The sequence below is a fragment of the Polypterus senegalus genome, chromosome 15, assembly GCF_016835505.1.
Source record: "Polypterus senegalus isolate Bchr_013 chromosome 15, ASM1683550v1, whole genome shotgun sequence".
Lineage (NCBI taxonomy): Eukaryota > Metazoa > Chordata > Cladistia > Polypteriformes > Polypteridae > Polypterus > Polypterus senegalus.
Window position 1 is genome coordinate 70888816 of NC_053168.1, and position 21749 is coordinate 70910564.

The 21749-nt window shown below is 37.9% G+C and overlaps 1 protein-coding gene across 1 annotated transcript in view; it reads left to right on the forward strand.

Annotated features, from left to right (window-relative positions):
* The window catches only part of steap4 (STEAP family member 4), a 79745-nt gene that overhangs the window by 18318 nt on the left and 39678 nt on the right, over nucleotides 1–21749 (forward strand). The window contains exon 3 of the mRNA XM_039737018.1: nucleotides 7155–7682. Within this exon, the coding sequence (XP_039592952.1) occupies nucleotides 7155–7682 (528 nt within the window). The remainder of the gene's footprint in view (nucleotides 1–7154; nucleotides 7683–21749) is intronic.

Consider the following 21749-nt stretch of genomic DNA (forward strand, 5'->3'; position numbering starts at 1 on the left):
CAGTCACAAGCCATGAACAATAATCACTTCACATTATTAAAATTCAAATCATTGTCAACTATTGTCTTGTGTTAAACAATGAACACATAAGTTAGGTAGGTGATATCATTTCTTAATCACATGTGAGTCTAGAGATGAAACTACTACTGTGTGTTTCAATATTGTTAGACATGTCAGGTGTAATCCAAAAATATTCTTTACTTTGGGCTGAGTCTCGCACAAATATATTTTCTAAACCCTTAATAGGGGTTTCTTTCCAAAACCATACCAAAATAGGCATATTAGAAGACTGGGTGGCTTAGCTAAAAGATGAACTCACATTTTTGTTGCTATGCCCTCTTCTCCAGAGATATGCGAAAGCAATTATTACTTTTTTCCTAATACAATATAAAGAAGTAAGGAAAAAAACTAAAGATGTGGTCTTACTAGTGCAATACTAGATGACAAATAAATATTTTCCTGCAGCTCAGCATCTTTCCTGTTGAACCCTCTGCCTTTCATATACAATAATCCATTTCATCTTTGTATTTAAAAGCATGCACTAAAAACTTCAGCACCCCATTCTTTTACAGAAGAGAAAGTGTCAAGTGGATGACAAATATAAAGTATAAGTTAATCTCTTGGCATTTTATATGCCTACTCATTTTTAATAATATGAAAAAAAAAACAATATTTTGTGCTTTCTTGGCTTGCTTCTTTAAAAGCTGAAAAAGTTGCCAATTTGGCATTGTTTCATTTACTTTGAATAATTTTTCATTTGCAACTGTCGTGTAAATGTAGCCAGGAGCATTATTGTCTTTTTTTGTCAAAGACTGCTGACCTAACCCTCTGCTTTCACAGAGAAATGCAACATTCAGATGCCCATGAAAAAAGAAGCACAGCATGAAAACGTGGAGCTGTGTCAAGCAGTATTCAGATCGTGACCATTTTTCTGTTAATAGCAAACGTGGGAGGCAAGGCAAACCTGATTAGATTCTGTTACATTGTGAAATGTTTTGGGCATAATCTGGCTTAAATAAATTGGCTTACCATTTTTCAGCCTAGAAGACCTCAAATTCACAAAGATCTAAAAAATTGCTGCACTTAGAAATACTCATCAGATTTCATTTTATAAGCAAAGGGAGCTTACACCATACTGTTCTACTAATTTTGTGCTGTTGACAGCTGAAAAAGAATGTCATTTTAATATAAAAATTAAATAAACTATGCTCGTTATTTCACTTTGAATTTTTAAGATATTTTTGCACATGTCTAAGAGCTACCACCTTAATGGCATTTTAACACTTATTCTACTTATATCTAGGTTCTCTTAATGCCATCTTAATATTTATTTCAAATGTGTTATAATTATATTAATTTACTCTTACTGTGTTGCTTAATAGTATCATACAACTTAATTTAATGCTTAAAGTCTCTATCTTGATTTCAATGACTGCATGCTCTGGCTTCCTCCCACAGCCTGTCCATTTTCAAAGCCCACTCTTAAAATAAAGGTTTCAAGATGGATAGAAACTATTTAAGCAGCATTGGGTTCAAGAAATGAACCAGTTCTGTATGGAATACTAGTCTATCAGCAGGTGCACACAAGTAAACATTCAAGCTCACTCACTTTAGAGACGAAAATTAAAGTTCCTTGCACGTGTTCGGACTGTTGGAGTAAAGCAATACCAATGGAGAACCACAGTAGACACAGAAAGGTAAGGTCAGGTCAGGTCAGGTTGGGAAGCATGCACTGGTACAGCACATTGCTGCACACACCATACTATGAATCAACTTGGGATCCTGGTTGGCAACCTTCTTAAGCAGATATGCAGTCCAGTCACATCCTCTGGAAATGACAATCTATCTGCCACAGCCAAGTGTTACATGGGTGTCCCTCATAGTGCAGGTAATGTGCCTCATTCAGGACTTCATGAGCAACCACTTGTTCGACGCAAATTCAAAGCAGCAATACCCAAGGATTCTCTGAAGAGACACAGCACCAAAGGAGTCCAGTCTTCATCTCAGGTAGTTGGATAGCATCCATTTCTTGCAACCATATAACAAAAAAGAAAGCACCTGGAATCTTAAGGCATTGTCCTTTTGCAGAGATTTCGTGAGTGCCACATACCTCTTTTTAGCAACCTCATGACAACCCATGCTCTCCCAGTCTGTATACCAACTTCATAGGAACAGTCACCAGAGACTTGAATGTCACTGACAAGGTAAGTAAACCTCTTGATGAGTTTGAAATTTTGTCCTCAGACAGACACACCGCTGATGGCTATGCCCAAGACGTCCTTAAAGGCCTGGATCAAAGTCAAGATTTTCTTCACCAACAGATAGATGCCTCACAGATGCTGGACCCCACGACCCTGCCCAATACCTATCCCTTTGCAAACACTGAACAGAGTAGGAGCAAGAACACATCCCTGCTGGACCCCAGAATCAACTGAGAAAAACACAGAGGTTTTGCCTGCACTGTGCACAGCACACACAATACCAGTGTACATTCCAGCTATGATATCCAGCAACTTCGGGAAGTTTCAGGATGTCCCAAAGGGCAGCTCAATCAAGTGAGTTGAACGCTTTACAAATATCAGCAAAGGCTGCAGAGAAACTCTCCAAAGATATGCTCAGTTAGAACCCTCATTGATAGCATGCGGTTGATGGTAGACTTCTTAGGTGTTAAACCAAACAGTCACTGGTAGGTGAACAAATGATCACAGAACCTATTGAGAATGACCTTAGCAAGAATCTTACCTGGCACCAAACGCAATATTATTCCCCTACAGTTGCTGTAAACCAGGCGATCACCCTTTCCTTTCCAGATAGGGATGAAATCATCCCAACTGACTGGAAAATAGGACGTGATCTATGAAAGCAGTACTAGCACTGCATTATTATGCCTCCCAACCTTAAAATGTTTTTCTTTAAATTCAAAGACAATGCATTCTATAAGAAACTAAACATGCACTCTAAAGTGAGAGCTCAGAGACTACCTACATATTGTAAAGCAAAAATGGCCATAAGCTAAGGTTGACATACTACTAATTTTCAAGATGGCAATATCATCTTTTCTCTCTTTTCAGAATATTTAAGATTTGCAAATTAAACACTAAAACTTTCTTGGATTAAAGAAGAATTGGGTTAATAAAAAAAAACAAGGCCTTCATTTAGCTACACTGTTACATGTCTAAACTCTAAAATCTTTGAATACTTCCTAAAGTTTAACTTCTTTAAGATAATAGACACTAACTAACATGAAATGTTTAAATCTGAAAACACAGAGGCAAAATGGCATGGCATAGCACTGAATTAGGCGCAGTTTTTGATATATATTTTATAATATATTAATATAAATGTTGTCACATACAGTGGTGTGAAAATCTATTTGCCCCCTTCCTGATTTCTTATTCTTTTGCATGTTTGTCACACAAAATGTTTCTGATCATCAAACACATTTAACCATTAGTCAAATATAACACAAGTAAACACAAAATGCAGTTTTTAAATGATGGTTTTATTATTTAGGAGAAAAAATCCAAACCTACATGGCCCTGTGTGAAAAGTAATTGCCCCTGAACCTAATAACTGGTTGGGCCACCCTTAGCAGCAATAACTGCAATCAAGCGTTTGCGATAACTTGCAATGAGTCTTTTACAACACTCTGGAGGAATTTTGGCCCACTCATCTTTGCAGAATTGTTGTAATTCAGCTTTATTTGAGGGTTTTCTAGCATGAACCGCCTTTTTAAGGTCATGCCATAGCATCTCAATTGGATTCAGGTCAGGACTTTGACTAGGCCACTCCAAAGTCTTCATTTTGTTTTTCTTCAGCCATTCAGAGGTGGATTTGCTGGTGTGTTTTGGGTCATTGTCCTGTTGCAGCACCCAAGATCGCTTCAGCTTGAGTTGACGAACAGATGGCCGGACATTCTCCTTCAGGATTTTTGGTAGACAGTAGAATTCATGGTTCCATCTATCACAGCAAGCCTTCCAGGTCCTGAAGCAGCAAAACAACCCCAGACCATCACACTACCACCACCATATTTTACTGTTGGTATGATGTTCTTTTCTGAAATGCTGTGTTCCTTTTACGCCAGATGTAATGGGACATTTGCCTTCCAAAAGTTCAACTTTTGTCTCATCAGTCCACAAGGTATTTTCCCAAAAGTCTTGGCAATCATTGAGATGTTTCTTAGCAAAATTGAGACGAGCCCTAATGTTCTTTTTGCTTAACAGTGGTTTGCGCCTTGGAAATCTGCCATGCAGGCCGTTTTTGCCCAGTCTCTTTCTTATGGTGGAGTCGTGAACACTGACCTTAATTGAAGCAAGTGAGGCCTGCAGTTCTTTAGACGTTGTCCTGGGGTCTTTGTGACCTCTCGGATGAGCGTTCTGCGCTCTTGGGGTAATTTTGGTCGGCCGCCACTCCTGGGAAGGTTCACCACTGTTCCATGTTTTTGCCATTTGTGGATAATGGCTCTCACTGTGGTTCGCTGGAGTCCCAAAGCTTTAGAAATGGCTTTATAACCTTTACCAGACTGATAGATCTCAATTACTTCTGTTCTCATTTGTTCCTGAATTTCTTTGGATCTTGGCATGATGTCTAGCTTTTGAGGTGCTTTTGGTCTACTTCTCTGTGTCAGGCAGCTCCTATTTAAGTGATTTCTTTATTGAAACAGGTGTGGCAGTAATCAGGCCTGGGGGTGGCTACGGAAATTGAACTCAGGTGTGATACACCACAGTTAGGTTATTTTTAACAAGGGGCAATTACTTTTTCACACAGGGCCATGTAGGTTTGGATTTTTTCTCCCTAAATGATAAAAACCATCATTTAAAAACTGCATTTTGTGTTTATTTGTGTTATATTTGACTAATGGTTAAATGTGCTTGATGATCAGAAACATTTTGTGTGACAAACATGCAAAAGAATAAGAAATCAGGAAGGGGGCAAATAGTTTTTCACACCACTGTATGTGCGCATGGGAGGCAACTTAAGGGCCTGAATGAGAGTAATTCCATGCCAGACCAGGGGGTGGCAGAGTGCACTAACTCTTTCTCTCAGTTCTCTGTAGACCAGTTATGGGAAATTCCGCCTGGCCCGATGATGTCACTTCCAGTCCCAGCCTCAATGACGCCACTTCTGTTTCTGCCCCCAGTGATGATGTCACTTCCAGTCCTGGCTTCAATGACTCCACTTCCGGTTTCCTGTCCCGATAATTATGTCACTTCCTCTGCTCTCCTTTAAAAGCCACCATCTTTGTACCAGCAAATTAATTCTGTCTTGGATTTAAACCTGTACACAACTGTACACTATTTAAACTAATTTTGCAGCCATGAAACAATATGCTGGTGGCTGCCACAAACCTTTTTATGACTCCAGCCTATTCTTGTGACAATGTAAATTGTAATATATAAAACTTTACGTGAAAAAAAATCTCATTTTATTCATGCTGCATAATTCACAAATCATGTCTTACACAATGTGCTAAAATACGGTTAAATAAACATGGGAACTGTTGTGATTGAAAGACAGAAACATGTGGAAATAGTGTGAGGCATTCCAAAATAAGGCACAAAAGCATTCTGTGTCTCTTCACTGGACAGCCAGAAAAGGCACATTCCTAAGGTGTAGTAATCCACTCACTTGAAATAGCTGAAGTGTGTTAGGTCTCCAAATTGGTCAGGAAAGCAGGCAGGAATCTCCACCATTCTGCCCAGAGGGGTGCACAAAAAGGCAAACTAAGATCCACCAACACTGGCTGACTTTGGCCAATACCAGGGCTAAATGCACTTCAAAATCAAAAATATATTCTTAGATATTCCAATTATATAAAAATTCTCAACTAGAAAAAAGATGACCGTAAACCCTTGTTGAGGAGTCAAAAAAGTCAAGCAAAGAATTTAAATACAAGACTTATTTAAAAAAAGTTCTGCATAACAAAGAAAAATAAAAGAGAAGAAAGGCACCAACGGAGTTTCCTGAAAAAAGACAATCCAGTAGCAAACAGAGTTCCCAAAACACAATATGAACAACTTGAATATAGTGATCAAAAACAGAGCAAGAAGATCAAAAATCCAACAATCTAATAAAAATAATAAGCAAAACACAAGCAAACTGGCCAAAACCAAGAGCATACAATGGGAGGCATTGGGGCTTTTCTGCAAACTTAAGTGTAAATATTAATAAAAGAGCCAATAAATCAATTTTCTGTTTATTCATTCATACAGTATGTGAACACCCAAAACATGTTACTTTATCACTTGAATATTTGTAAACCCGAAGTACACCCAATTTGGAAGTTACTTAGTGTTGTTTAATTTGTCGGAAAATGTAATTTTCAGATTACCCACACATAAACCTTTTTTTGCCTTTTTTGGTTTCTTATGAAGTATAGCTTTACTAATCTACTTAAACTACATTCTTACACAGTCATCGAGTCTTTTCTGATGTTTAAAGTAAAATGTGCTATAAAATGGTTTATAATCTGATTTTTAACAGTATAAATTAGATTTATGTGCATGTGTATATTTTCCCATTTTTATTGTGACAATAACTTTATGCTCTATGCTTATTCATCTCTTCAGATGAAGATGTCATGACTTGTACCATGCAGGTATATTTAGTACCTCTGACATCTACTGTTCCTGTACTTAGAAGCTGATACTTTTGCAACTCTAGATGTTATATTCTTTGTGACTTGATTAATCTTTCCAAAGATTGTGTTTAATGTCAAGGATCCCCAGAACGCTAAATGGAAAGTCAGAGAGAATCATTTTGGCTGAACTCTCAGCTGCTGAGAATTAATTTTCAGTGTGCGAATGCACTTTGTAATACCCTGTGGTGCCTGGGTAGAAACTCTTTTTCCAGCATCATCATTTTGCTAGTGATGTCAGCTAGTCCGCACCAGTCTGTTATAACCTCTTCATCTATGGCAATCTCCTGAGGTCATGAAGTTTATTATGTCGAAGTGCTACAAAACGTTTGTTCAGCAACCTTTGCACTTGCAGTTACTTTCTAACTTGTTGAGCATTTTGCACACATGTGTTACCTTACCAATTGCTTAAAACAAACCACCCTTCTTTTTAAATAAACCAGTTGGAGAGAGAAAAAATAACACGCAATGTTTTAGCCTCTATCAGTTATTATCACACATGTTCTTTCTCTGGCAGGTTTCTGTTTGTGGAAACGACTACAAATCCAAGCGCATCGTGATGGAGATTGCCCAGCATCTGGGACTTATAGCTCTCGACTATGGCTCACTCCGAGCAGCAAATGAATTAGAGAGCTACCCTCTGCAGCTCTTTCCTCTTTGGAGACTCCCACTATGCATTGCCACATGTCTGACAGCTGCTTTTTTCTGTTACTGTGTGATCAGAGATGTTGTCTATGCCTATGCCACAGAAGGAAAAGATGTTTCATTCCGGATCCTCATTTCTCTGGCCAATCAAGTTTTTCCAGTTGTGTCTTTGATCATGCTGGCCTTGTGTTATCTGCCTGGGGTGATTGCAGCCTTTCTTCAGCTGTACAATGGTACAAAATACAAGCGTTTCCCTGAATGGCTAGACAAATGGATGCTTTGCCGGAAACAACTTGGGCTAGTAGCCTTGGGCTTTGCTTTTCTTCATGTTTTATACTCGTTGATCATTCCTGTCAGATACTATGTGAGGCATAAGCAAAACTCCTACCTTGCCAAACAGGTAAGTAATCAGTTATTAAATACTTAACAATGCATTTCCCAGTAGCCTTACTTAAGTAGTATAAAGGCTTTTGTTTTATTTGTATGAGGTTTTTCTTACCATTAGGTGTAGCCAACAGTATGCTATTTTTTTTTTGTCATTACATTCTTGACACCCGAAGCCAGATTTTCTTCTGCAGTTGTGTCAGAAATGAGCTGCTCTTTTAACATGATACAAGTTGACTTTTTAGCCCCTCAGGTTCCAAGCATGTATATTCCTGACAGCCCTTCAATAAATATCAGGCAAACAACTCCTGCACTTTTAAACTGCTTTGAAAATGTAGCTACCAAGGTCACAACCAATAAATCTGAGACATTTAGACAATTCCAAGAGTAATGGTGCTGTCGGTCACCACCTTGACTTACCTCACTGGAAATCTTTATTGCACATCTCTGGACAAGAGTGCTAATGAGGAGTCTGAACTTGGTTTTAATGGTGTGTTACTAAAAATCAAGTTTCCCAAATTTAAAAGACCTCGATGCAAAAAGAACCCAATGAATTTGGCTAGACCATGACCTTCCACAATGGTGGCAACATGTATCCTACTTCAATATTGAATACCCCTTTATAATTTATTAGGATAATTTGTTGTCCATTTCATAAACCTGTATGCTCCTCTGTTGCCAGTCATCTTGTTACAGTATATAATGAACCTACCTCATTCCATCTAACAAAATTATAATCAATGGTCTGCAATGATTAAAAGTTGCAGCTGCCAGTTTATTCATGCATAGTTGAATATTTCTTGTATAATGAATTTAAATTAAGGACATTGTATAAATGACAAATTCTAATTAATATTTTATCTTTATGGTTCATCACCTCCTGTCTGTGCCAGCCTCAAACATTTCTGAAAGCTTTTATCATATAGTAAATAAAATAAAACGGGTGAAATTTATCATCTCAGAACAAGCATAAGTACAAGTTATTCATTATTTTTGGTTACAGTAATTTATAAATAAAAATTATTTAGAAAAAAAGGTCCCAAAAAGAACATGTAACTATTAGTTTTATTACCAATTGCATTTCTTCACTGTTCTGGGAAGGGTCACAATGGTAAGCAGGGTATAACAGATATCCTTTTTCCCCAGCAATAACTTCCATTTGTTCATGGTCCACAACCATCTGTTAACAGATAAAATTTGAGATAAAATCCATCATATTTTGCTGAATTCACCTTTGGTCTCCTTCTAGTGGCTTGTGATTGGTACACTTCCAACAAAAGGTGTCCAGAAAGCATAGTCAACCTTTGATTTATGGCCACTGTTTTGATTTTTCAACCTCTTTGCTTCAGTTATATATTATATGAAGTCCGGCTGTCTATGAATCCTATGAACTAAAGTTAGCAAGATTTTAAACTACCTTTATATTTCTTCTGTACACATTTCTTTTATTTGTGGCGTATGACAAATTTTAGACCATAAACTGAAAGGTGCACTTGACTGCTTTGTTAGGAAACTCCAGTATGGTAACCATAACACTGCAATTAATGTTCTAAATAGTGATGAGCTAGTGCTTTGCCGTGATTTTGAAGAAACCATGGAAATGTTCAGGAACTTCACCAAACTCTGTGAAATGCATTGTAGTAAATGACGAAGGAAGAACTGAATTTGGTTTCAGTTAATTATAGCAGTGCCAAGGTTTTAAAATTTTCCCAAGGGTTAGGAAAACACCTGCCAACTATGCTGGACCAATTATTGTGACTTAAAATATAATATGTACTGTGCTGTGAGGCAACAGTGCTAACCACTACACCACCGTGCCTCAAACAACAAAAGATGCAGACCGCAAACAAAATAAATAAATGGCCAAAACTTGCAATAACTTAATATTTATATAGTATATATATATATATATATATATATTATGGCGAATGGCTGGGGCTGCTACACAACCGGGATGCCCAAGAGGACCGGAGGAGGGCTTGCGCTTCCTCCAGACCACGTGGGGTGACCGCCCTGGTGGCTAGGGGGACCACGGGTACAGAGTTTTGAAGCTCAGCCCTGTAGGGTCCCATGGTCACTGCCAGGGGGTGCCCCAATGCCTTTGGAGCCCTGGACCTCAGCACTTCCGCCACACCCGGAAGTGCTGGGGGGAAGAGGATCAGGGACACCCGGAGTGCTTCGGCACTGGGGAGTAACGGTGGAAGATTGCCGGGAGGCACCTGGAGCACGCACATTCGGGTGTGGATAAAAGGGGCTACCTCCCTCCATTCGATGGCTGGAGTTGGGTAGAAGTGGACAGAGTCTTGGAGGAGAGGAGTGGAGGCAGTCAGGAGAAGAGAAAGGCATTTGGAAGAGGCCTGGACTTTGAGGTGTTTGGTGCTGCGGCACTGGGTTGTGTGTGTGTCACCGAGTTGTAAATAACTGTAACTGTCCACCTGTCTGTGTCCGGGCTGTTCCCCACAATATACTCACAGAGTACAAGTCTTGGGGGACACACTGGTCATGCACCATGAGAATGTCTCATTCCATTGTTTAAAGTTGCAGCCTTGGTCACAGCTGGATCATCTTTTTTTGTCCCATTTATCTGTGTGCTTTCTTGTTTCACCAAGAAGAAGAAAACTCCTTTTAAATAGTAAAAAAAAACTTGTGTTATTATTTCACAGGGTCTCCTGTATTTTCTGAAAGGAAGGGGCTCCTTGTTTTGGCATGTGCGTAATTTGTATGTGCTGACTGCACACAGAAATCATTGTTATATATCTGGTGACAGTACTCATGGTATTCTCATTAAGTCAGCTAATGTAGCCCTTAAAGAAATAATAATTTTTTTCTTTTAAATGCAAGTGGGGTGGAATGGTGGAGCATTTATTGGGTTGTGACATCATGCATGCGCGAAGCAGATTGGCAACAATCTGCAATAAATGCATACATGAAAGTTCTGCTGACCTCACAAAGCATCATGGGGCGCTGAGAAAAAATGTTTATCTAAGCCAGCTGCAAATTGAATTTCCAGGAAAATATTCAACAAACAAGGTCAACTGTGAGTACAATGTATTCATGGCAAAAAATGCTTTTCACCGATCAATACTAGTTCTAACGGTGTCTAAATGGGAAGACAAAATTAAAATAGTCTAATAATGTTGCCCATAGGTACATTTAATGGTTGAACAACTTCCAAAGTATCTGTTGTACCTGATGAGGCTACCACCATTTAGATATAACTAGTCGACAACACAAAAATATGGACGTTTGGGAAGATTAATATCAAACCTTACTGAGGATATTAACTTGCAGTATGTAGTCATTTCCTTAAAGAAAGAAAGCGAGAACCAAGTGGAACATATCTCAATATAACAGAGTGTTTCAGGGAGGCATGGCATAACAAGAATGTCCTCTTGCATTAGGCTCCTTTAAAAATTTTGTCTTTGTCTGTGGACTTGTATATGAACTACCATATATACTCACGGATAAGTTCTACCGCGGATAAGCCTGGACTTGATTTTACCATATAATTTCTGGTATTTTATAATGTTGGTCATATAAGTCAAATGCAGAAAACTCATGCTATCTGTCCACGAGATTATGATATGCTGATACCCACCTGAGAGAGTAACTACAGAGCACACTGCCTTTTTTTTCTATGTATTGTGCCTATGTGCCCACATGGTAAAACCTGAACTATTCCGAAGCAACGTTTGCACTGTTTTGTGTTTTTTGTATGTCACACCCTCATTCACCTTTATCTTAAGCGCATCCCTTGTCTACGATGGAGCGCTCGATCAGAAGGAAATATGAAGCTGGTTTTAAATTAAACGTCATTGAAATAGAGAAAGGAATTGGTAACTGCACTGCTGCAACAAAATTCGATGTGTCTGAAATACTGGTGCGAGATTGGAGAAGGCAAGATGATGTAAAAAAAAAAATCTAAGTATCGCATTTTTGAACGGGCGTATAAGTCAGGGTCTGATTTTATGGTCGATTTTTTTGGTTTCAAGACCCGACTTATACGTGAGTATATACTTTATGTATAATACTTATTTTAGGGGCTGATAAAAAAATGAAACTATATATAATGATAGGTGGTGTTGTACAGTACGCTGTGTTCTGAGTGCTTTTACACAAGCAAGACACATGTTTCGAATTTAGCTTCTTGATTAGCATATGCAAGTGTGAACTTCACTGTACTCTGTACACATAACAACAATGACCCTATAATTTAATTATGACTAATTTGAAATGGTCAGTCCTGTGGTTTGCATGTCTTTCATTGACCTGCAAAACTGTAAATGGTCCATGTTTATAATACTTTGTAAAGACTTAGGCATATTCACAGCAGGTTGTTTTAACCTCTTATGCATGAATTGTAAATTAAATTTCAAGATGATCTTACTGGACAGTTTTCCTCCATTTAGGCAGTAATTCTTATAACCAACATGATACTATGAAAATCTGTTTAATTATTAACTACAAGACATTAAGCCCATTACAATAATGGGCGCTAGAACAGTAGTGTATAAACATTAGTTGGAACAGTCTATATTAAATGGCAAGGACCTTGACCTCATTCTGTTTGTTGTCTTAATTTTTTTTTGTCAAAAATATTTTTGCAAGAAGCCTAAAGTAAAATAATAATAAAAATAAAATAGAAACGTATGACAATACAGTAAGTATAATTAATATTGCCTTAGTGTAAACCTTTGTAACAATATGTAATACACAATATCTGAAGAAGATATTTAGGAAAAATGTTTTATTTTTTTACCTCATGAAATTTTTCTATAAAATTTCATTATAGACAACATTTCTTGTAAATATTCTGTCTGAGTATGGCAAGAGTTTGCCTTGTTCAGGACCATCTACAACCTTGACAACAACATCGGTATAACTTCTAACTCTTGATAATGCAACATATAACTGACTATGGCTGAATACTGGTTCTGGCAAGTAAATGCCAACTTTTTGTAAGGTTTGCTCTTCTGAGTCTTTCTCTTTTAGCGTTTTTATGACGCTCATTTTCTTTTTCTTCAATTGATCTATTTGTTCGTATTTTTTTTTGTCTTTCAACCTTTCTTTTGTTGATGTTTACTTGTTGAGCTGACCGTTCTTCCAGGAGATGTTACTTATATAGGATTTGATTGTCTGTGTCTTTTGTCCTACTTGACGTGTCCTTTTTTTTTTGGTGGCATGTTGTTAGTAGATATGTCCGTAATAATTTCTCTTACAGTAATACTGGCTTGTATGAGGCTGTAATATGTGTCAGTGTATTGTGTGCCTTTAAATTTCTCTCGCAGTAATACTGGTTTGTATTTCCGTAAAATGCCTGTAATTTTCCTCTAACAGTAATACTGGCTTTGATGTCCGTAATATGACTTTAATTTTCTGTCACAACAGTGGGCAATCAGCAGAGTGTCCCCAGCAACTGATGTAATGTGTGGCGTGCAGCTGATAATCGTGACTGTGTCGTCTCCCCAGCAAGTACTGTGCAGTTCCCCAGCAAGTATTTTAATCTGTGCTGGCGTTTAGCTGATTATTGTATGTGTGGCGTCTCCCCAGCAACGGATTTTATGTGCGCGGCCGCGACTACCTAATCAGCACTCTCCCAGCAATTATGTCTTTTATTTGCTTATCATGCGCTGCAGTGGCAAGGCCATTCACTGTGTGCCCAGCTTTCAGTGTGTGTGCTTTATTTGCTTATTATGCGCTGCCGCGGATAGGCCATTCACTGTGTGCCCAGCTTCGAGTGTGTGTCTCATCAAGGTGCCGTGCGCATGGGCGGTGCACGGTGCGATGTGCGTCGCAGCCCCGCACATGCGCACTTCACCAGAAGACACACACACGGACACCTGGACGCACACAGGGCTTTTATTAAAGAGGATCATGCGCTGCCGCGGCAAGGCCATTCACTGTGTGCCCAGCTTCCAGTGTGTGTGCTTTATTTGCTTATTATGTGCTGCCGCGGATAGGCCATTCACTGTGTTCCCAGCTTCGAGTGTGTGTGCGACCAAGGTGCTGTGCGCATGGGCGGGCACGGTGCGATGTGCCGGCTCCGCACATGCGCACTTCACCAGAAGACACACATACACGGCCACCTGGATGCACACAGGGCTTTTATTAAAGAGGATTGTTGTTATTTATGGCTTTGACAATTGTCTGGAATGACTTTCTTGGGTGTTCCTTGGAGCCAACTAGTATTTTAAATATCAGTCACCTTTTTGTAACTTAGGTATAACCAACCAAACAATAAATGCTAAATTAATTACAAGTGTTTCTAAATGTGGTAGTTACTGTATTCGATACTGTATTTCATTCATGAAATGTTTTCATATATATGTATATATTTGCACATGTAAGAGATTGCCCAACAAAACCTCACATCTTATCCATGAACTCTGCTTTGAAACCAAATGTGATCACAATTGCCCGTGTAGGCTGAAGAATCACAATCAGTCGTAAATGGCCAGCACATTCATGTTATTACTCAGTTAGTATAAATCTAGCCCCTTCATCACCCACCTTATTATAGATATGGAGTTGGTGATTAATACGAACATTTGTGTGTAAAATGACCCAACAAAAGAATAGAAAAAAATTTCAGAGGCTGAGATATATTTTATTTTAGAAGAGGTTGATAAAAAAAGATAACATTTTATATTCTAGAGTCAGTAGCTGAATAAGTAAATCAAAAGGTTGTAAGAACATAACAAATGCTGCTAATTCTTTGTCATCCATTATATGAACTGTTCAAGAAGTCAAACACAAATTGCATCACTTGAAAATGGATACAAAAAAAACATGGCTGATTTTGTATATGCAGAAAATAAAACCTGAAAACATAATAATTATAGACCTATTAGCAGAAGTAACCCAGCATTGCCCGTGTATACTTTTGAATGAGTTAGGGAAAGAAAGCAAAGGTTTTTAGGTATTTTTAAATTGTGACCCTGTTGCTATTGCTAGCTGTGCCACCAGTCATCTATACTACCTTTCTAGCAATGTCTCTGCTCTCATAAGCTGAGAATTTGCTTGTGTTCCAACATAGTCTCTCATGTCTATAATCAAAGCAACTATGCAAAATTTCGCCCAGATCAGTCAAAAGGTGTAGGATTATAATAAAGTGGAACCTTGGTTCACGAACGTCTCGGTACACGTATAACTTGGTTTACGACCAAAAAGTTAGCCAAACTTTTGCCTCGGTTCACAACCACACACTCGGTATACGAACATGCCAGTTTCTCTTTAGGTTTGTACATGTTAAGTCTCTCCCTGTGCATTTCCTGTGCAGCAAGCGAGCGAGCAAAAGAGAGAGAGTGCGACACACACACACAAAGGCGCGTACGCGAGAGACACACACACACACAGAGGCGCGCGAGACAGAGGCACACACACACGAGACAGAGGAACACACACAGGCGCGCGAGACAGAGGCACACACACACAGGCGCGCGAGACAGAGGCACACACACAGGCGCTCCAGGCTTGCAAAAGAGACACACGCACACATGAAAGAGAAAGAGAGAGCGAGCAAGCGAGAGAGGGAAGGCTGGACTCATAAGGTAGAAAAGGCTTGTTTTTGTTTTCAGTTCTGTTTACATGATCGGTTCTTAGCGTCCGTTGTGGCAATGTTACTTTTCTTGGTGGTTTATAAAATTATGGATTTTTCAAATGTTCATTTTTTTCCCTGTGCTTAAAACTCATTAAAAAAAATTGTTTTTAGCGAGCGGTTCCTAGCACTATAGCGCGAACTATTGCAGTGTTAGTTTCCTTTGTTGTTCAAGGTGTTTTTACACTATATTTGTGCTTAAAAACTAAAAAAATATATATTTACATACAGTTTGTACGGTCTGGAACGGATTAATTGTATTTACATACAATCCTATGGTGGAAATTGCTTTGGTTCACGACCAAATCGGTTTACGACCAGAGTTTTGGAACAAATTATGGTCATGAACTGAGGTTCCACTGTATTTGCTTTGAACCAGCAGGTGGCACTGGTGTGCAAACTGTAGCACATGGGAAAAAAAAATGACTGGGACATCCAAGGTCAAACTTTTGGGATCCAATGTAATCTATCTTGTCTTGAGTATTTTAATTCTGAGGGTGTCAAGGCTAGGGGCTATCAAAAAAAGTCCATTGAGGCATTTCTTGTGTGATTTTGGGCTATGCAAGAAATAAATTATTGTTGTTGTTGTATAGTCCTAGGGAGCTACTATGCAAAATTTGGTCCCTATTGATCAAAAAGGTGTAGGTGAGTATAGAGAACATTCTCTTAAACTTAAAACTGCTGTTTGTCAATTTTTAAAAAAAAAAAAGTTCTTTCATTTCTCAAATTTTAAAGTTACTGAATACCAAAATGCACATAAATTTATCTCTACAGATTTTCTGCCCATTTTTCACAAATAAGACCCCCTTTGTATATGCTGTATTAAAAAGCATTACTTCATTCTGTAAAATGGTTAGATGTTAAAATTATAACTTATAAAATCTGCATATGACACTAATATTGGATGGGTAGCGAATTTTGAGGAGGCTGAAAAAGCAATCTAGGATAACCAGCAAATCTTTAAAACTGTGCAAGTATTTGAGAAATGTATTTCATTGCAAACAAGTGAAAGGAGCTACATGCAAATAAAAAGAGAATCAATCATTGATTCACAATAAGTAATATTGCCTTCTAAGAAATACACTCTTAACAAGATTGAAGGTTTCTATTGATGCAGTATTTTCATTTTCCATGGAATGATTACACCCCAAAACAATTAAAAAGGCTAAACAAATGTTAGTCTGTATCACATACATTGTTAAATGAAGCCATATACTTAAATTCCTACGTGTTCCAGATAGCCTGTATTTGGAGTACTTGTTGCATTTCTGACTACCACAATACGAAAAGAACCAAGCGGCACCAAACGTTTTGCATCTCTTGACAAAGGGCATGTTCCACATTGACTGAAAGAAGAGAAGAGAATCCACAACAAACACAAGTAAACTAATAACTTGACTAGTTAACACTCTAATGATGTTTAAAATCATTTTGATAATATATTTGTACAACTTAGTTATTAGCTTACCAAGTGAACTTGACTGACTAGGTGAATATCACTTCTTACAATTGCTGATTTTACATAACGAAACGTGGAACTTCTCAAAATCATAAACTTATAATAGTGCACTGTGCTAATATTAATGCTATTAAGGCATTAATTAACATTAACATATAAATGTGTTTTAAAGAGTGCGTAAACTGTACCTGATGAACAAATATCTGACAATAAGGGTGTTTTTTATCTACTAAACAGCAGTACTACACAGAAAATTGTGTCATCAGTCAACACTGACACCAGCAGGTCTAGTGGTAGATGCACAAAAAATAAATAGGAATAGAATTAATTGAATTCCGTTTTCTATAAAACAAAAATCACCTATTCACATATAAAAATACAAAGTGTATGCAAATATAATAACACAAGTTCATTAAATTAAATTATGTAAAATTGAATTGTGTAAAATTTAATTCTTTGTGAAACCATAAGTTTCCTCATTCTATAATTTATTTAGTAATGGTGATTAATATTCAATGTTTTTTAATGAAAATCTCAAATGAGTAATGTTACAATAACTGGATATAGTACATAATGATAGTGGCTCTAAACAGCACAAAAAACTTCATAATTTAAATTCTACCAAGTTCAAAATTAAAAAGAATTTTACAAAATTTACATCATTTTATAAAAACTAAAACCAGCCTAAACATTTATTGCCCACACAAATGTATCATATTCTGCGTACGAGTCTGTGCAGGTTTAAAAAGATTATCAGCACACCAGTATATTTCACTCACTTACTACAAATCACTTTTTTCACTTTTTTTACCACATAATTGTGTTTTTTTGTGTGTTTTTTTATCTCAGAAATTAACTATTGACCCAATTTTTCCAGACACACTCCTCAAAATAATAACAATTTATTGTTATAGTCCTAAATCACACAAAAAATGTCACAATGGGCTTCAACAGGCCCTATTTTTGACAGCCCCCCAGCGTTGACTCCTTAAAAAAAAACTCCCAAAAAACTTGTTAAATAAGAAATAGCAAAAATCTTGGGAAAGACAATTCACAGCGAAACCAACCTACCATGTAGGTTGGGCGTGCGATGGGAGTGAAAAAATGGGGTAAATATAATAAACAAAACAGAACATAAGTAATCGTCTTTGCAGAGCTAGATGACCGATCTATCATTGAAAACTCAGAAATAAAATACTACAAAGCAACTTGTTCTTGCACAGAACTTCTGACCAAGTACAGGTGCAAGCGCCATGACAATAGGCAAAGGAAGGGCAAAACACATTAGTAATAAATAGCATCCAGCTTGACTTGAAATACTAAAAAGTCTCAATTAGTGTAAGATACCCTAATTGGAGGTGTTCATAAGAAATGTACAATCATAATGAGGTAGAAGTACAGAATTAACAAGAATAGCTGTTTTAAATATTTAAAAAGTAAAATGTGTGCTTCAATTTCAATGTTCAAAGTCCAAGTGTAATTGGTTATAGTACAAATGCATCGCTGTTCTCCCTTTGATAGAGCTCCATGGAGGACTAGATCTTGTAAAGGATTAAAAATCAAAAATATTAACATATTCATAATCACTGAACTTGAAACAGTCTTAAATTATAGCCACATGCTTATGTTTGAAATTTATCATTTTTAACATTCTTGGAGTGGCTCTTAAAGGGCTAGTACCACTGTTAAATATTCTAATATTCATGATCAGCTATCTCGAAATACCATGAAATGACACTCCACATGCCTGTATCACTGATACCAATTTTTTCAAAGGTTTGTTAAAAGCAGTAACCTTGTCCCCTCTTATCCTATTAGGGGGTAAAGCCCTGGGTTTGGTTGATATGGCATACACAATTTCAAGTCATTCTGAATATGGTTGCTGAAGACACCTATTAATTTACTTTTTTTTATTTATTTTGCTTAGCAGATGTTTTTATCAGAAGCAACTTACAAAACAGGTCAACATAATCAAGTAACATCAGTTTGGGGACTCTTTGAGATCAAGTGTTACAGGACAAGGGTATAAAATTGATTTTGACAAGTGAAGAACAAAGTACAAGCTAGTTACTCCAAAATGTATAAAATTTAACATCGGCCACTTAGAAATTCACCAAACAAGAGTCTTCAAATCCTTCTTGAATACAATGAGGGAGTCGGAATTTCAAATGGAGGTGGGCAGTTTGTTCCACCAGCCGGGAACTACATATGAAAAGAGTCTGGACTGAGATTTGAAACCACACACAGCAGATCTAAGTGGTTGAGAAGCAGCATAGGCCCACACAAGTGTCTACATATATATATAGGTGTACTGTAGATCCACTGACTAGGCAAGCATACAGGATTTGAACTTAATATGTGCCAATATACTGTATGAAGCCAGTGTATCGATCTGAACAGAGTAGTAACATGTGTATGCCTCCCCATTTTGAATTATCTGCAGTGGCTTGGAGAAACATGCTGATGGTCCTGCCAGCAGAGAATTGTAGTAGTCCAACCGTGACAAGACCACAGCCTGGACCAAGAGTTGTTCTGCATATTCAGTCTGATGCAGGCTGATCTTGTGGGTACTGTACAGAGTAAATCTATAAGTCCGAAAGACCACAGCAACATGATCCTTAAAGGACAGCTGGCCATCAATCACCACCACAAGGTTGTATACTGACTTGGCAAGTGTTAGTGATAATAAACCAAGCTGAACTAAGACAGGGTGCTGAACAGACACACAAGCTGGAATAACAAGAAGGTTCTTTTTTGCCAGGTTGTGCTGGAGATGGTATTCATTCATCCAGATTGCAATATCAGTGAGACATACAGAGATTCTAGTTGATACCATGTGCTCCTCTGGAGAGAATGACAGGTTTACCTGTGTCACATTAGCATAGCATAAGAGAAACCGTGGGATTGGATGATATGATAAGGGTGTAATTTCCTGCACAAAGTATGGTCCAATAATTGCCTGGTCTAGAAGGATAAAATATAGGGTACCCTAAAAAGCTTGACATCTGGCAAAACTAGACATCACGACAAGTCGAACAGTATATTATATGTGGGAATTTTCTTATACTGGTGAGTGAAGAGGTGCCAGACATGAGTAATTTTTATGAACAAAATTTTGCTTCTGGAAGCATACATCTGTCAAAGTACAGAAAGGCATCACATCATCAGAAAAAGAGTCTCTGGTCCTAAAGGGAAAGCAAGTTCTGAAGAGAAGTTTTTGCTGAGTGTCTTGGTCTTCAGTTGAATGCAACTGGCATCGTTTCAGTGCCGAGGATGGCTTGATATATTCCAATAAGACAGCACTTAAATGTTAACTACCTATTATTATCATCCTATTGAAATATTTCCTGGAACAATTAGTACAATAAATGATGTGGTCTTCTAGAACTCCTTTTCTTGTCTCTGCTATCTGTGTAACCAGAACATTTAGACAAGTTCTTAAATGACTTTGTACTTTACCTTTAGCTCTATTTTATATTGTACTTTGTTTATTTAAAATGCACCTTATCTAACAGCAGCTAGTGATAATTCTAGTACAAAACAGTACTAGAATATAATAAGCTTTCTATCTATCTATCTATCTATCTATCTATCTATCTATCTATCTACTGTATAATTTTACATGATTGAATAAACACTTCTGTAACTATGCACATGCAGGAAAAAAATCATATATATATGATATACATACATACACATGTATGTTATGTATATCATACAGTGTATATATATGAAATGATACATTTGCCTCCTCCAGACCGCGAGGGGGCGACCGCCCTGGTTATGTTTAGGGTCACGGGTAGAGGCCCAGCCATGTAGGGGCCCGTGGCCACCGGCAAGCGGCGCCCCGGTGCCTGTAGAGGTCTGGAGCCCAGCACTTCCGCCACACCAGGAAGTGCTGGGGGGAAGAAGACAGGGGACACCTGGAGGGCTTCCGGATGCGCAGCCGGCACTTCTGCCACACTGGGGCGTGTCTTCGAAGGAATGCCGGGAAGCAGCTGAAGCCCATCCGGGTTCTTATTTAAGGGGCCGCCTCCCTTCAGTCGAGGGTCGGAAGTCGGGTGGAAGAGAGACGGAGCTGGAGAGAGGATTGGAGGCGGCCAGAAAGGCAATTTAACTGTGTGCCCTGGACATTGGGGGGAAGTGCACTGACATATATGTAAATATTGTAAAAAAAACGTGTGTTGGGTGAGATTATGATGTCCATCTGTCTGTGTCCGGGCCAGCATCCACAATATATATATATATATATATATATATATATATATATATATATATATATATATATATATATATATATATATATATATATATATGGAAAAGAGCCATACAAAAAAATGGTTTGGGGCAGCCACCTGTATATTGTTTCTGGCTGCAATGGATCATTTTTGGTACAGAATTGTACAGGTTCAAGTCCACAACTGAACTGCCTTGTTGTTACAAAGATGGCTGCTTTGAAGGAGAGTGGAGGAAGTGGTGTCATCAGTAGGGGTGGGGCCGGAAGTGACGCCTTCAGTGGGATTGGAAACTGGAGTGACGTCATCAGGGCCAGGAGGGATTTTCCGTAACTATTCTGCAGAGAAGTGAGAAAAAGAGTTAGTGCACTCCACCACCTCCTGGTCTGTCATGGAATTACTCTCATGCAGACCATTTAGCTGCCTCCCATACACATGTGTGTGACAATATATATATATATATATATATATATATATATATATATATATATATATATATATATAGTATAAATAATGCATAAGTCATAGACACTAATTATTTCACTTTAAAATACCAACAGACATTTCCTCTAAAAAGCATTCACCCTTTTGGAGGTTCCCACATTTAATTGTTATTTAACATTGAATCACAGCGGATTTAATTGGAGTTTTTTCACATTGATCAACAGAAAAAGACTGTTAATGTCAAAGTGAAAACAAATCTTTGTCCATAAAAACATATGAGCCTTGATGTATCCAGTCAAATCAACATCTTTCTCTGCTCAGCCTTTAAGGTCTCCACAGCCAGGGGAA